This window comes from Bos grunniens, chromosome 28, assembly GCF_055505025.1.
Source record: "Bos grunniens cultivar Pamir isolate PY7600 chromosome 28, Bosgru_T2T1.0, whole genome shotgun sequence".
In the NCBI taxonomy this organism is placed as follows: domain Eukaryota; kingdom Metazoa; phylum Chordata; class Mammalia; order Artiodactyla; family Bovidae; genus Bos; species Bos grunniens.
This window is the reverse complement of record NC_141192.1, coordinates 19,757,874-19,773,798: the sequence shown is the minus strand read 5'-3', so window position 1 is coordinate 19,773,798 and position 15,925 is coordinate 19,757,874. Positions and strand designations below refer to the sequence as shown.

Sequence of the window (15,925 nt, the reverse complement as noted above, 5' to 3'; positions counted from 1 at the left end):
GAAAAAAAATAGGAGTTTATTCTTAGCTGCTGCTGCTGCAGCCTACCAGGCTCCTCCGTCCATGGGAGTTTCCAGGCAAGAGTACTGGAGTGGGTCGCCAGTGCCTTCTCCATTATTCTTAGTTACAACATGCCAATTAAGTTTTAATTGTTATCACTTTTCATCTATGTTCCCAGTTCTAACTAAGGTTTGGAAAACACAAAACTCCAACCAGTCTATATACATATAATGTTGGAGAAGAGGAACAGTTTTCAAATTATTAATTTAGTGACATTCTTTAAAGTTTCATTTATAAAACTGTCTATAAAAACAAACAGAAAATTCAAAACAAAGCAAACCTGTAAGGAAGTGAGTACCACTGACCTTTGGAACAACACTTTGGGTTTGAACCGTGTAGGTTCACTTATATGTTTATATAAGTGATATTTATATATTTTTTTCACTTATATTTTTCACTTATATTTTCACTTATATTTCACTTATATATATATTTCACTTATATTTACTATTTTCCAATAGTAAATACTACGGAACTACCTGATCTGTCAATTGAATCCCCAGATAGGGAGGAATACAGGGGGCCAACTGTAAATCATAAGCCAGCAGGGGCCTTAACCCCACATTGCTCAAGGGTCAACAATAATCTAAAAAGCATCCACTTGGGTGGCACATCTCCTCTAGAAATTTCAGGTATAGTAAGACAGTATCTTTAAAAAGTTAAGAATGGTACACAACTGCAGAAAATATCCTGTTCAGTTTCTAGAGCAACCACGCATTTGACTAGAAGCTTGGCTTTTTTAAAGGCAAAAAGTTCCGTATTTACATATTCGCCCAACAGTCACCTGAAAACCATTACAGAGGCCTATATGGTTACAACTGGCATTTAACACAGAAGTTTAAGATATGGAATAGAAGATACCAAACTTCTAAAATTAGAACATCAACTCATGATACTTGAGCACTTTAAGGTTTTGATGTAGCTTGATTTTGATAAAGCTTTTTAATCTACCCAGTGTTTCACACGGAGAAGGCAATGGCACCCCACTCCAGTACTCTTGCCTGGAAAATCCCATGGACGGAGGAGCCTGGTGGGCTGCTGTCCGTGGGGTCGCTAAGAGTCGGATACGACTGAGCGACTTCACTTTGACTTTTCACTTTCATGCACTGGAGAAGGAAATGGCAACCCACTCCAGTGTTCTTGCCTGGACAATCCCAGGGACGGGGGAGCCTGGTGGGCTGCCGTCTACGGGGTCGCACAGAGTCGGACACGACTGAAGCGACTTGGCAGCAGCAGCAGCAGTGTTTCACACCGTTATTCCTGATTACGTTCTGGATATTTAAATTTTCTGTTATCTCAGAAGTTTTAAGTCAGAATACACTTTGGGCTACAGATGTTTTTATATTTGATCCCAAAATAGGCCCAGAGCAAAGGGTATCCCTACAATTAAACATCCAGTGAGTGCCTCCTTCACTTGTACCCAGTGGGTCTGGAAATAACCCAAGGAGGGCAGCCGGGTCACAGAGATTTCCAGAACTGGCTGGATCAATTATCTAATGACACATAATAAGAAATCACTTACTGTCCACATCTTTTTTTTGGCCTCGCCATATAGCATGCAGAATCTTACTTCCCCAACTAGGGATCAAACCCATGCCCCCCAGAGTCTAAGCAAGAGTCTTAAGCACTGGACCACTCCAGAATTCCCAAATCCTACCTACATTGAAAGGTCCTGATGTGGAGTCGAATACAAGCCTTTGGGCATTTTTTCCTTGTAGAGCTGAGTTGTGTTAAAGGCACATTCCCTCATTATCATCCCTCAAACTGCAGGGCACATTAGGGATAAAGTCTATGTGTACCCACACAGAAATGTATTTACATAAACTTAATCATACTGAATTTTTTTTTGCCCCAAAAAATCACACTCTTCTGTAAACAATGGAATTAATCAGATCTTTTATTTAGGCTAGAATCCAAAATAAGTTATGTGTACCACACCCATGTTTTGTATAGACTAAACTTCCTTAAAAACAAAACAAAAACGACTCTTTCCGGCCTCTAAGACAGGAGTCTTCAGTTCACTGAGGTCTCGACCACTGGTGAAATCCACTGTCATTGCCAGAACTTGTGCTTTTAAGCCAGCCCAGGATAGTACAACGGGGCTTCCCTGCTGGCTCAGAGGTAAAGAATCCCCAGCATTGCAGGAGACCGCTTGCAATGCAGGAGATCAGGTTCAATCCCTGGGTGGGGAAGATGCCCTGCAGAAGGAAACAGCAAACCACTCCAGTATTCTTGCCTGGGAAATCCCATGGACAGGGGAGCCTGGTGGGTTGCAAGAGTCAGACATGACTTAGCAACTACACCACCACCACCAGGATGGTACAAAGGCAGACTCTTCACTTGAGTAATCCCAGATTATAGATACAACCAGTCCTGTGTAAGACATTAAGGAGTTGCAGGGTCACCAGAGTGAAGATGTTTTACACAACATCAAAAAGTAACCTCAGCTTCCTATTTTGGGGTAACTTGTAGCAGCAACAAGATTAGGCACCATAACTGCTATGATTTTTCTGGTCCTTGGCTAGAATACTGTCCAATAACTTACAGCTATGGGCTACATGTTTCTGTCCCTCCAAAACTCGTATGTTGGAATCTTAACCCTCAAGAGTGAGGGTACAGTAGGTGTGACCTTTTGGAAATGCTTAAGACATAAGGGTGGAATCCTCATGAATCGGATCAGTGCCTTATCAAAGAGGCTCCAGGGAGATGCCCAGGTCCTTCCACCACACAAACAGCTAGAACTCTGACCAGAAAAGGGCCCTTGCCCAGACATGCTGGCACCCTGATCTCAGCCTTCTAGCCTTCAGAACTGCAAGCAACAAATTTCTGCTCTTTATAAGCTACCCAGTCTAGGTATTTTGTTACAGCAACCCAAACAGGCTAAGATACTATGAACACAGACACACACCCACCCACCCACCCACCCACCCAGCTAGATGTCAAGAAAATGGTTTCCTTCCTTACTACATCTGTATGTCAAGGTATCAATAAACTTAGGGTCATCATTTTCTACCTCTTGATTATTCAAAATGGTCTGAAATGTAACTGCAAAGTACTTTGATTACTAATTATACAAGACAATTCAAGCCAACCAAATGATGCCAAGTCAACCAAACGACGCCAATTCAAGAGGAAAGAAGGATTCTGCAGTTCATATCACCTCCCAGGAAATCAGAGGTAACAAATTAAAAGGTTCTGAATAAGTACAGCTTTGAGAATGCCACCGGAGAACACATGCCAATTAGAGGTCTCTCCTGTAACCATACCACATAATTGGCCTCGGGCTGTTTGCTCCACTGCCTTCAGGCAGAGCCCAGCTCAGGCAGGCTACTCAGAAGCAACACACAGATTAGATTTTCTGCCAGAGTCCAAGTGTCAGGACAGAACTGTAGCAATTTCCTGGTAGAAGTACAATGAATTTATCTATTTCTGATAGTCCAGCATAGAAAAAAAGTAAGACTCAGCACACATAAGGATGAGATTTCATCTTTATTATTCTAGACAAACACTGGAATGTGATATCACAGGTATTATGTATTAACATCTAAAAGATTTGCACTCACTGTGGGTCAAGCTTCCTGGCTGAATAAAAAACAAAAACCTTAAAGGTATAAAAAAGAATCAGACATTTGTCCTTGTGTCAGTTCCTAAATATGTATAAACTTTTCCTACTGGGAGGGAGCATAAAACAAGAAATGGCTTTAAAAAAAAACTATTTAAATTTGCACAAATAATACATGTTCTTTGCAAAAAGATTAGGAAAGATAAAAAGGCAAAAATGAAAATAAAAACTAAAAGAATTACCAGCAATTCTGGTGGTTTTTTTTTTTTTAACCCAGGCAGCTTTAATACATTTGTTTCTGTTCCTCTACTCCTTCTCCAAATTATAGCTGCTTCTTCTAACCAAAAAATCTGAATTGAAGACAGTCTCCTTTTTAGTCAATGCACCTTTAACTTGTAGAACAATGAGGCATTTTAAGCACTTGTTAAGACATATAAGAAAATCCACATGTCAAACTGAGCTGAGCAAAGAGACTATGGTCAGAGAATGAAGTCTTACCTTATCTGCATAAATTGGAATATCATGAAATGGAGAGATATATTGTCCTTTTTCATTTTCTGCAAAATCAATTAGAAAATATTACTCTTATTTGTTAATTACATTTCCAGATGCATGAAGTACACGTTTTTCAAGACTTTTTTTAAGAGAACGTTTAGATTTACAACAAAGTTGAGAAAAAGGTATAGAGATATCCCACATACCCTCTCCTCCCCATATCAACACCACTCGCCAGATTTTATTCCCACCCCAGAGAAACTGGTTTTATACTTGACTGCTCCAAGACCAGGTTAGGTTTTCATTTTACTTGTTCCTTAGGAGTCTAGAAGATACTAACCTCTGGTGAGGGTGGGGACTGCTTTACAAACCTGTGTACCCCAGAGCCTGTCTGCAGTGTCTGGTATACAAAAGGCAAGCAAGTTGTTTGACCTTACATCAGTTAACAGAGCTAAGGACATACCTGGGTAAACCGTGTTGCTTTAAGTGGTGTTTCCAGGGAGACAGAGCCATCTGAGATCATAATTTTTCTTAAGGATAATCTAGTTGTAACTCACTTTAACAGGCAATTTCTGTATTCTAGAGAACTAGCTACCATATCCAAAAACTACTTCTAAAACTTCCTCACTATTCTTTAGGGAACTTAAGGCTTAGTCTACATTGCATTCCTTCATGATTAAAAATCAAGGTGGAATAGGAAAAATGAGCAGTGACCATCCCCATGACCCTTCAGAGTCAACAGTGATTTGTGGTCCAACCCACTATCAGTTTTTAAAAGATTGGCAGATTAACATTATAGAGGTAAAAGCTTCTCTTATTAAAGAAGGATGCTAAGAAGTCTATAATTTTTTTTAATTAAAATTATATAGTACTCACTGCTGCTGCTGCTAAGTCACTTCAGTCATGTCTGACTCTTTGCGACCCCATAGATGGCAGCCCACGAGGCTACCCCGTCCCTGGGATTCTCCAGGCAAGAACACTGGAGTGGGTTGCCATTTCCTTCTCCAATGCATCACTACCTATGCATAATCTGAGTAAAAATTGTTTTTCTTTTGTAAATATAACTTGAAAACGATTACCGTAATCATCCCCGAACCTTCAAAGTAGAGTCACTTCTCTAAGTCCCTCCCTACAGAGAAATTGTGGAGCCAACACTAACTCCAGAAAAACTGCTCAGTGAATTATTTGTCAAAGGTTTCTGCACTGCCCTCGTTGCTGAATCCTGAAATTCATAAAATGGGTGGGGGAGGTCCCACACCTTTTTTCGATTTTAAGTGGCAGTCTAAACTTCAACTAGTTGTGTAACTTTACTGCTCACTTTCTTTTTCCTCTAACACCAGGCTACTTTAGGCTAGGAGCTTTGTTCTTTCAGTATTAACCATGTATACCCTCTTCCCGTCTCTTTACTGCTCTTCATACCCAGGACTCATAGAACTCACGGCACCTGCCCATTTCCTTTGGAACAAAATAGTGAAGCAGTTAAAACAGAAACTCCTCCGTTATCTCTAATAATCTTGGCAGGGTGGAAGGGGGGGGGGTGGTAAGAAGATAAAGATAAACAAAAGATAGCTTTCCCCCACCTAGGAGGCTAAAGGAAAGCAGAGCCTACAGCCTTTAAGTGCAGACTTTGGGTGGGTACCCCTTACACGCGATCCCACGGCCCAGGGGCCAAAAGTTGGCACTTTCTTACTCATGCTTGCCCGACTGACGTCACCTGTTTGACGGGAGGGGAACAGCTTTCTGTTTCATAAGGCATCTTTCCAGCATCAGGGCTATGGGAAACCAAGCGTCAGGGAGACAGAAGCGCCACTGGGACCTCAGAGGGACCGGTCCAGTACTCTACTGACCGCTCCTGATCCGGGCCTCAGTTTCCCCGTCTGTAGGACGTGGGCCTGGACTTGACCCCTCCAGGTCCCCACAATCTGAGCTACAGTGGAGGAATTAAGGTCTTAGGATGTCTCCACCATCACCTCCTCTCCCCCACCCCGTTCTTCCGAATTGAATAATCCTCTTACGGGGATTAGCTTAGCCCAAGACACCTTATTTAGGGTGGCTCAGTGATTTCCTTTTCCCATCAGACACTGCCTGAGCCGGACACCTGCGAAATTAGCCTAGCGCAGGTTCAGGTCCAATCGGGCGTGTGAAAGGGGAACGCCTATCCACGCCTATCCGACGCGCGAGCGGGACGTATGAAATGCGAGCCAGGCCCTCCCAGACCCGCCGCCCAGGTCCCCGGGACCGGAGGAGGAGGCCGGCCGGCGCCCGGGACAGCGAGCCGAGCGCGGGCCGCAACTGCTGGAGCCGGAGCCGAAGCGAGGCCCGGGAATGAATGGGCGGGCTGGCAGGGAGGGGCCGTGGGCCTCCGACACTCACTGAGGAAGACTCGGTACTCGAGGGTGAAGGGCGCCGCGCGCTCCTCGCTGCTGAAGCCGCTCATCGTGCCGGGGAACAGCCGCCGCCGCCGCCGCCGCCGCCGCTATTGCTACAGAGCCACACGCCTGCACGCGGCGCCGACTGACAAGAAATGAGCTCCGCGCCTGCGCACTGCAGAGACTGGCACGGCTAGTAGGGCGGGGAGCCGCCTTTAACGCCGCGGGCGCGCTCGAGCCCACCCCGTGCGCAGGCGCACTTCGTAAGGCTGGCGAGTCCCGGCGCCCTAGCTCCACCCCCTCGGGCCGCGCCTCCGCTGACCAGCGCTCAGCTCGCAGGCTGGGCCACGTGGCTGGCGGCCGGCTTTGGCCGTGATCCTTCTGACCTGGCGGGCTTTGTGCATCTGACCCAGAAGGGTAACCAGTTCTCAGCTTGGACCACCTAAGAATTGACTGTCGACATCTCGCGCACACTGGGGGCTCACCTTTGACTCACACAGCCTTCTCCGCAGGATAATTCCTTATCTCAAAAGAAGTTTAATAGGAGTCAGCTGCTTTACCTGACGATCTGTGCCAGTTTTCTGATCCGTTTAAGCAAAGTTAAGGCATATTACTGACACCAAGCTGTAATGGCTCCCAGCTAGGTAGGAGCTCCATCACTTTCTAGCGTGTGACATCGAGCAAATTGCTGTTAACCTCTCAGTTTCTCACCTGGGAAATGGAGCTGGTCAGAGTAAAGATTTCAGAGGTTGCAGGGATGATGAACCGAGCTGATGGACGTGAAGATCCGTCCATCTAGGGAGGAACATCCCTAGATGTCCAGTGATTAAGACTGCCCTTCTACTGAAAGGGGCGCGGATTCGATCCCACGTGCCACGTGGTGTGGCCAAAAAAATTGCAAATGAGGAAAAGAAAGGAAGAGCTGGCTTGTAAGCACTCAGGAAGTGTAACTTTTTATTCCCACCCTTATCTGCAGAGGATTAAGTCTGCACCCTCTGCTTGGGCAACACTTCCCACTCCCTTAGGACTTCAAATGGAAACATTGGAAAAGTCCAGGCCTGAACTCAGAGTCCCTTGAGGACATTTCTCTCAGGCACAAGCTCTTTGAAGCTTATTTTTATACCACTGTTTCATGGTGTTAGGCCAGCCCCCAAAAGCTGAAGTCTGATTGACGTTATGGGCAGATAATTTACATCACTTACATCCCCAGTTCTGTATGTTGGGTTTTTCATGTAAATTTCAAAATCCTCAAACTAAGCTTTCACTTTCCTGCATTGGAGAAGGAAATGGCAACCCACTCCAGTGTTCTTGCCTGGAGAATCCCAGGGACGGGGAAGCCTGGTGGCCTGCCATCTATGGGGTCACACAGAGTCGGACACGACTGACGCGACTTAGCAGCAGCAGCAAGCAATAATTCACTAATTTGATTACAAAGTTATTTCAGAGAATGCCTAGTTTTATTTAAAATTTTTGATGGGTTGGGCCTCTTTAAATAATCTTGATTTTCTAGGCCATAAAAGATAATGTGCCTCAAAGATATTTTGATTTAAACTCTTTTTCCCCAAAAAAACAATGTCTAATATGTAAAATGAGATGTTCCCTGTATTAAATGAAAACCTAGCAAGTTAATTTTCCAGGTACTGGGAGTATCCTTCCCTTGTCTCCATCCAAACTCTCATTAATCTTCAGAAAGCCATGACTCAGCGACCTTTTAAACACTACACCACACAGCTTTACCGTAATTGGAACACAAGGGCAGGAAAAAGAAAGTAGTAGGGCAGTAGTTCAGTCAGTAATGCAACACGTTACTGAAAGCTAAAGGTATCTCTGCCCAGTGAACACTAAGTAGGCTCGCCTTCAGAAAGTTTCTTAAAAGGGTGTGGAAATTGAACTGCGGTGTCAGTTTTCTACCTTTAAGCAGATGGAGCTAGTTTTCTTAGAAAAACCCCAGAATCTCATGTGTAACTGACGTGTGAACAGATAGAAATGATGCAATAGTGTGCCACATGCACTTTCCCTTTTGCTTCCTGCTACTAAGAGCAAGAAAATAAAGTCTTGCTGACCTCTGGACTTGCACACTAGCTCTTGTTTCATTGAATGTCCTGGGAGAGCCAATCAGTACTCAACCCCAGTAAAAAGCCAAATCCTGCCTTTGCTCGGGCACAAGTCAGTGCTGTATAACTTGCCCTTGCAGGCAGGTGCGGTGAGCCCACAGGCCCTTTGGACCTTGTTCTCTTTCTCATATCTCTCTGGAGCCGAGTACAGTACCTGGCCTAGAGTAGGTGTTTAATGACTCCTTGCCAGAACAATCGGTAGAGGAGTTGATGAAAAGGAGAGCAAAAATACCTTCTTAAGTATAATAGTTTGACAAAGGATGAACCCAGCTGTTCTCAAATGTTGTCTCTCTTACTCTGTAACTGGATCCAATGGTGCTTTTTAGTCCATATCCTGCACCTCCAACTTCCTGATGCCCTCTCTCTTCCTTGGCTTTATGACTGCATTTTCTTCTGACATCCCTCCTGCTTCTCTGGCCACTCCTTTCTCATTCTCCCCTTTAGCCATCTCTTCATCTGGATCATCACTATTTTTCTAACTTCTCATGTTCTTTCTCTCTAGAGATGCCCTCTCCCTAGGTTATCTCATGTATATGTTTGGTGTTAACTACCACCTATAGGTCCTATAGCAGGAAAACTTTCAAATTTATAACTACGTTTTATTTAACACTCGTGACTGTTGTCGCTGCTAGGTGGTAGGGTTGTAGTGCTTCAAAAGACATGGTTGTGGGCCCCACAGAACTTATAGTCTGAAGGGAAGACAGACTTCAACAAATACATGCAATAAGTTTGGATAAGTAGAGGGTGTTCCCTGGTGACCTAGTGGTTGGAATTCCAGGCTTTCACTGCCATGACCCAGGTTCAATCTGTGGTCGGGGAACTTATTAATAGATCCCACAAGCTGTGGGGGCAAGGCCAAAAAAGAAAAAAGGTTTGGATAAGCAGAGTGATAAAGGAAGTACAAGGATTTGCATTATAGGAGCAGGGAAACTTTTCAAAGAAATGATCCTTAATCTATGACCTAAAAGATAAGAGGTGGTTAATAAAGCAAAAAGGAGAAGATAGAAGCCAGGAAGAGTGTATTAAGAGATGAAACCAGAGAAGAGGTCAAAGTTAAGTGACAGAGGGCCTTGGGAGGCATGATACAAGGATTGGACTTTTTCTGAAGGACCAATGAAAAACCTGTAAGTGTTTTTAGCAGGAAAGTGACATGATCAGAATTGCCTTTAAAAGTAGCTCTGGGGACTTCCCTAGTGGTCCAGTGGTTAAGAATTCCCCTTGCAATGCAGGGGATTCTGGTTCCATCCCTGGTTGGGGAACTAAGATCCACATGCTGTGGAGCAACTAAGCCCAAGCACCACAACTACAGTCTGTGCGCCTCAGTGAAAGATCTATGTGACACAGCAAAGATCCCGCATGCCACAACTAAGACCCAGCGCAGCCAAGTAAGTAAATAAAACACACACACAAAAGTTGGTAAGTGGCTCTGTTAGCAGCCTGAAGCCTGGATTCAAGTTTAGCAAGAACAGGAAGAGAGAACCATGAGAAGTCTGTTGCAGTGACCCAGGTAATAGGTGGTGGTGCCCTGGACTTGGGTGGCAAAAGAGATGAGTGATTATAGAGCTGTGTTCAACGTAGATTCAGTGGAAGTGATCACTGGCTGGACAGAGTGGAAGATGAGCAAGATGGATTTGAGGATGATTTCTAGGTTTCTGGCTACAACAACTGGTTGAATGGTGTGTCATTTACTGAGATAGTTTGGTTAGGATGGAGGGTAAGAAAAATGATGACTTTAGTTTTGAATATTATAGGAAACACTGCTAGTTTCTGCCCAATAACCATATCACCTTCTCTTTTCTAAAAGAATCCTAAGTTTGTTCAGGAATCTATTCCTCCATGCATACCTTTGCTTCAGGGCAGCAAGCCCCTCCACTGTCTTCAAGAAATGCATTTTATTTTTATGTTTTTTTTTAATTGAAGTATAGTAGATTTGCAACATAGTATTAGTTTCAGGTGTACAGCAAAGTGATTCAGTCACACATATATATCTATCCATTCTTTTTCAGATTCTTTCCCCTTACGCGTGCCTGTGTGGTCAATTACTTCAGTCATGTCCGAGTCTTTGTGACCCTATGGACTGTCGCCCGCCAGGCTCCTCTGTCCATGGAATTCTCCAGGCAAGAATACTGGAGCGGGTTGCCATGCCCTCCTCCAGGGGATCTTCCTGACCCAAGGATCAAATCTGAGTCTCCTGCATTGCAGGCAGATTCTTTATGGCTGAGCCACCAGGAAAGCCCTTTATCCTTATAGATTATTGCAAAATATTAAGTATAATTCCCTGGCTATACAGTAAATCTTGTTGCTTATCTGTGTTATATATATAGTAGTGTGTATATATTAATCCCAAACTCCTAATTTATCCTCCTTTTCCTATGCCCACAAAGAAATGCATTTTAAATAAGCTAAAACAATCAAGGTTGTTAGTATTTGTTTCAGGCATGCGAATGTGATACAATTCTTCCCAATGGGATAAAGGGAAGGCTTCCCAGAGTATTTCCAGGAAAGGTTTTATCTTAAAAGGAGGGAATACTTCTGAATACTTGTTGTTTGAAGCCACAGAAATTTTAAAAGTTGTTGTAACATCATAATCTGGGCTTCCTAGTGGCTCAGTGGTAAAGAATCAACCTGCCAATGCAGGAGACACAGGTCTGATTCCTGGATTGGGACAATCTCCTGGAGGAAGAAATGGCAATCCACTCCAGTATTCTTGCCTGGAAAATTCCATGGACAGATGAGCCTGATGGGCTATAGTCCATGGGGTGGCAAAGAGTTGAACATGACTGAGCAACTGAGCATCCATGCATGCATGCATAGCATCATAATCTAGCCAAAACTGACCAATACAAATAACTAAAACTGCTGTAGCCCTCTTATGAGGCATCAAACATCAAGAGAGTTTGCCTGAGAACCAAGCTGATATGCAGAGATTAGCAAATCAAATGATGGAAAGAACTTGAGTTCTTGAGATGTCTTTGAGATACTGACTTAACTAAGCCTGGAATTAGTTTGCCTCTGAATCTCTTACTGCATTAGATAATAAACTTCTTAGAATTTAAACCTGCTAAATTGGGGATTTCTGTTACTTGAAGTCAAAACATCTTGGCTAAAATAGACAAATAGCCTGAAAAAGGAATGAAATCCTAACTCATGCTACAACATGTTCTACCCTCCCTGAATAGAGCAAGACAGGGGGCAGTGGGGATTAATTACTGCTCAAACAGAGAATGATTTAACACCACCATTGGCTATGTGACAGATAAACTAATTTGCTCAAATCACCAAGCTTGGGTTTTTCCACCCACATTTATTTGGTTGCTTACACATGACAATAGCAGCATTTGTTGGTGTTGGGATTCAAAGGCCTGGGCATTGCAGTTAACAAGAGAACACAAATAACTCAAGGTGGGACCGACAGCCAGTTCAGCAGCTTTCATCTCATCAATGACCCCAGGGCAGAGGAGTCAGAAGATAATTTCTTTCAGCCCATGGCTGCCATGAAGGCTTGACATGGTACTGAATCAGACTAAATGTACATCATGTACTTAAACTGCTGGTATTTCTTCCATCTCAAATCTGTGGAAGCCACTGAATGTGATGAAAATATGGTCTTCTGGCCAAAACAGCAGTCTGGAACCTGGCTGGTTTTATTTTTTAGGATTAAAGGGGACTTCCATCAAGGCTCTTTCTTTCATTTTGAACCTGTTTCCCAAATATAGGAAGGAGAATTCACAGCAGCTTGAGAGAGTGGCAAAAATCTGGACTTCCTGGTCAGATGCACCAAGATTTGAGTCTCAGCTTCAGCACCATCTAGTTATGTGACCTTCAGTAAGTTATTTAACTTCTTTGAGACTTACTTTTTCCATCTATAATATGGGAATAATTTTAAAATACCTGTTTATGTAATTATTTCATTAATTCAACAGACATCTATTGAGTGCCTCCTATGTCCCGGGCAGTGTCCTAGATCTGAGTCCACAAAAGTGAGTGAAAATAGACAATATCTCCTGTCCTCATGGAGCTTATGCACTGTTGTGAGAGATAAATAACAGTCATAAAGCATTCCGGAGAAGGCAGTGGCAACCCACTCCAGTACTCTTGCCTGGAAAATCCCATGGACAGAGGAGCCTGGTGGGCTGCTGTCCGTGGGGTCGCTAAGAGTTGGATACGACTGAGCGACTTCACTTTGACTTTTCACTTTCATGCATTGGAGAAGGAAATGGCAACCCACTCCAGTGTTCTTGCCTGGAGAATCCCAGGGACAGGGGAGCCTGGTGGGCTGCCGTCTATGGGGTCGCACAGAGTCGGACACGACTGCAGCGACTTAGCAGCAGCAGCAAGAGCATAAAGCATTCAGTACAGTCCCTGGTTTTTAACAGGCCCTCAGTAAACAGTTTGAGTTGACCAGAAATGTAATTTTTGAAATTCAGTACCATTTTGATATGCATTAATTCCTCCCCTGTTGATTCCTCTCCTATCTCAGGGCCTTTGCGCATGATATTCTCTGGTTGGGTTGTTCTTTCCTCAGCTATTCCAATGGCTCTGTCTCGCACTTGATTCATATCCATATTCAAATCTCAATCTTTAGAGAGGCCATTTCTAGTAACCTATTAAAATAGCCCTCCACCCCTAAACACCTTCTATCAAGAGGATCCTTTCAATGGGTCTGTCTTGTTTTAGAGGATGAGATGGTTAGATAGCATCACTGATTCAATGGACATGAATTTGAGCAAACTCCAGGAGATAGTGAAGGACAGGGGAGCCTGGTGTGCTGCTGTCCATGGGGTCACAAAGAGCTGGACATGACTTAGCGACTGAACAACAACAAATCTTGCTTTAGACCCATTCTTGATGGATTTTTAAATCTTCTATTTAGTAATAAATTCCTCTTAGATTCAGGGCAAGATTTTGTACTAAAGTCTCAATGATATAATCATATTGAATAATGACATTTCAACATAATCATATTTTTAAAGATATATTTGAAAACACTGTGAATAAAAGTTATAAGAATGACCAATAAGCATATGGAAAGATGCCCAGCATCCCTAGTCATCAGGAAAATTTTCTAAACACTGATACTACTCAGTGTTGGCAAGAACAACTGGAGCGCTTGTATACTGCTGATGGGAATGCAAAATGGCACAGCAATTTTGGAAAATACTTTGGCAGTTTCTTGCATAGTAAAACTATACACTTACTCTCAACCCAACCCACTCCTAGGTTACTCAATAGAACTGAAAACACATATACATAGAAGGACTTATGTGTGTTCATAGCAGCATTATTCATAATTCATAAATTCATAAAAAGTGTTAACAACTCAAATATCTATCCACTGATGAATAGACAAATAAAATATTATGGAGCCATTCAATGGAATACTACCCAGGTACAGAAAGGAACAAACTTCATTGTTTGCTGATTTATGCTTCAACATGGATGAATCTCAAAAGCATTATTCTAAGTGAAATAAGCCAGATCAAAAGTGAAATAAGCCAGATCAAAAAGCTACACAAGTAGATGACCTTCCAAAATCAAATGAGTGGTTATCTGGGGCCTGGAGGAGCGGAGAAAGTTGACTACAAATTGGCACAAGGGAATTTGGGGGAGATTCTGGAAATATCTTGAGTGTAGTGGTGGTTACATGACTGTATACAATAGCTAGAACTCATCAAAATGTACAGTTAAGGTGGGTGAATTTTACTGCATGTAAAGTATGCCTTAATAAAGCTGTTATAAAATTTTTAAACATATATACACATAGAAAATAATTCCACAATTATCTCTTGTGGCTAGATTTGGGTGCTTTTTATTTTCGTCTCTTTGTTTATCTAAATCTTGTAAAATTTCCACAATGGAGTGTTTGTGTAAAGAGAGAAAAAGAGAAACAATAAAATGTCATAAACATAAATAATTGGGTTATTCAACAAGGAATCTATTGTGGATTCAACATTGTTTGCTTGCAGTGAAGCCCATTTGGGTCACCTCCTTCTCATTTGTCTTTCCTCAGTGGCACTTCAGAGGGGTGAGCTGAGGAAACATGCAGAAAGGCACAGTGCTTAATAGCAATGCTTTGTCTATCCAGCTCTCGGCTTGGCTCTCACCTGGCTTTCTGGATGAATACACAGTAGACTAATGATAGGGGGGCTCTCATCCGACTTTGCCAACTCTGCCCTCCATTCCAACCCAAATCATGCATCCCCTGCGCCCCAAGAGAAAGTCCTCGGCCTACGGCCGGCAGACTGTGGTGTGCGGGGCCCAGGCTGGGCATCCGCCTCCAGCTCCCGTTGGCCTGTTGAGTGCTGCGTGGTGAAGTCAAGAGGCCATTCATCAGCGAAGACCCATGATTAGAATGACCACTCGTGCTGCAAGTGGCAGGACAGGACACGGAGTCCCTCCAAGAGTTCCTCTGGGGTGGGGATGCTCAGTGTCCACAGGCCTTTGGCCCTTTCCCCCATCACACATCCAATTCATTTCCAAACTTGCTGCCTGTGAAAAGGCAGTCACCTTAGGAGACCCAGCCAACCTGTAGGCAAATAGCAGCACATGGGCAGAAGTCCACGTTACTTACCCTTGTGTACCCTGGGGCAACTGGACAGGGGCCCTGAGAGGCCCCAGGTGCTGGGTCACAGGATACCAGCCAGAATAATAAAGCTATACTTTGAAAAATATCTTCATAAAATAGTGTCTCATGGAGGGAACATACGATTTTCTAGCCACTCTGGTCAAGAAGTAAAACCCAGCTCAGAGCAGCTGGGGTGGGCTAGGAGAATAAGACAAATCATAGCTTTCCGTGAACCACTGCTTCATCACCCATACATGCCAAGTCAGAAGAGATCCTGGGTCCCAACCTGGGGCCTCTGTTCTCAGGGCTCACGCAGACACTATTTTCAGGAACTTTGTCTAGCATCTGAAACCTCCACACATTATTCACAATAGTCAAAATGAGGAAGCAACCCAAATGTCCACCTGCGGATGAATGGATAATGACTGGTATATCCATACAATGGACTATTACTCAGCCTTTGAAAGGAAGAACATGACACCTTCTACAACACGGACGAACCTTGAAAACATTATACTCAGTGAAATAAGCCAATTGCAAAAGGACAAGTCCTGTGTGATTTCACCCCTACAAGGTACCTAGAGTGATCGAATTCATTGAGACAGAAAGTAGAATGGCAGTTACCAGAGGCAGGAAGAAACAGGGAGTCATTGTTTAATGGGTACAGAGTTGCAGTTTGAGATGTTAAAAAAAGTTCTGCAAATGGACAGTGACGGTTATACAGCAGTGTGAAGGCACTCAATGCCACTGAACTGTACGCTG

The 15,925-nt window shown here is 43.4% G+C and overlaps 1 protein-coding gene across 1 annotated transcript in view; it reads right to left on the bottom strand.

Moving 5' to 3' along the window:
• The window catches only part of PPA1 (inorganic pyrophosphatase 1), a 38,397-nt gene extending 31,722 nt beyond the window's left edge, over positions 1-6,675 (bottom strand). Inside the window, exons 1-2 of the mRNA XM_086381583.1 lie at positions 6,489-6,675; positions 4,119-4,177 (exon numbers count right to left, since the gene is read on the bottom strand). Coding sequence (XP_086237709.1) covers positions 4,119-4,177; positions 6,489-6,552 — 123 coding nt within the window. The 5' untranslated portion in view covers positions 6,553-6,675. The remainder of the gene's footprint in view (positions 1-4,118; positions 4,178-6,488) is intronic.
• Positions 6,676-15,925: the final 9,250 nt, after the last annotated feature.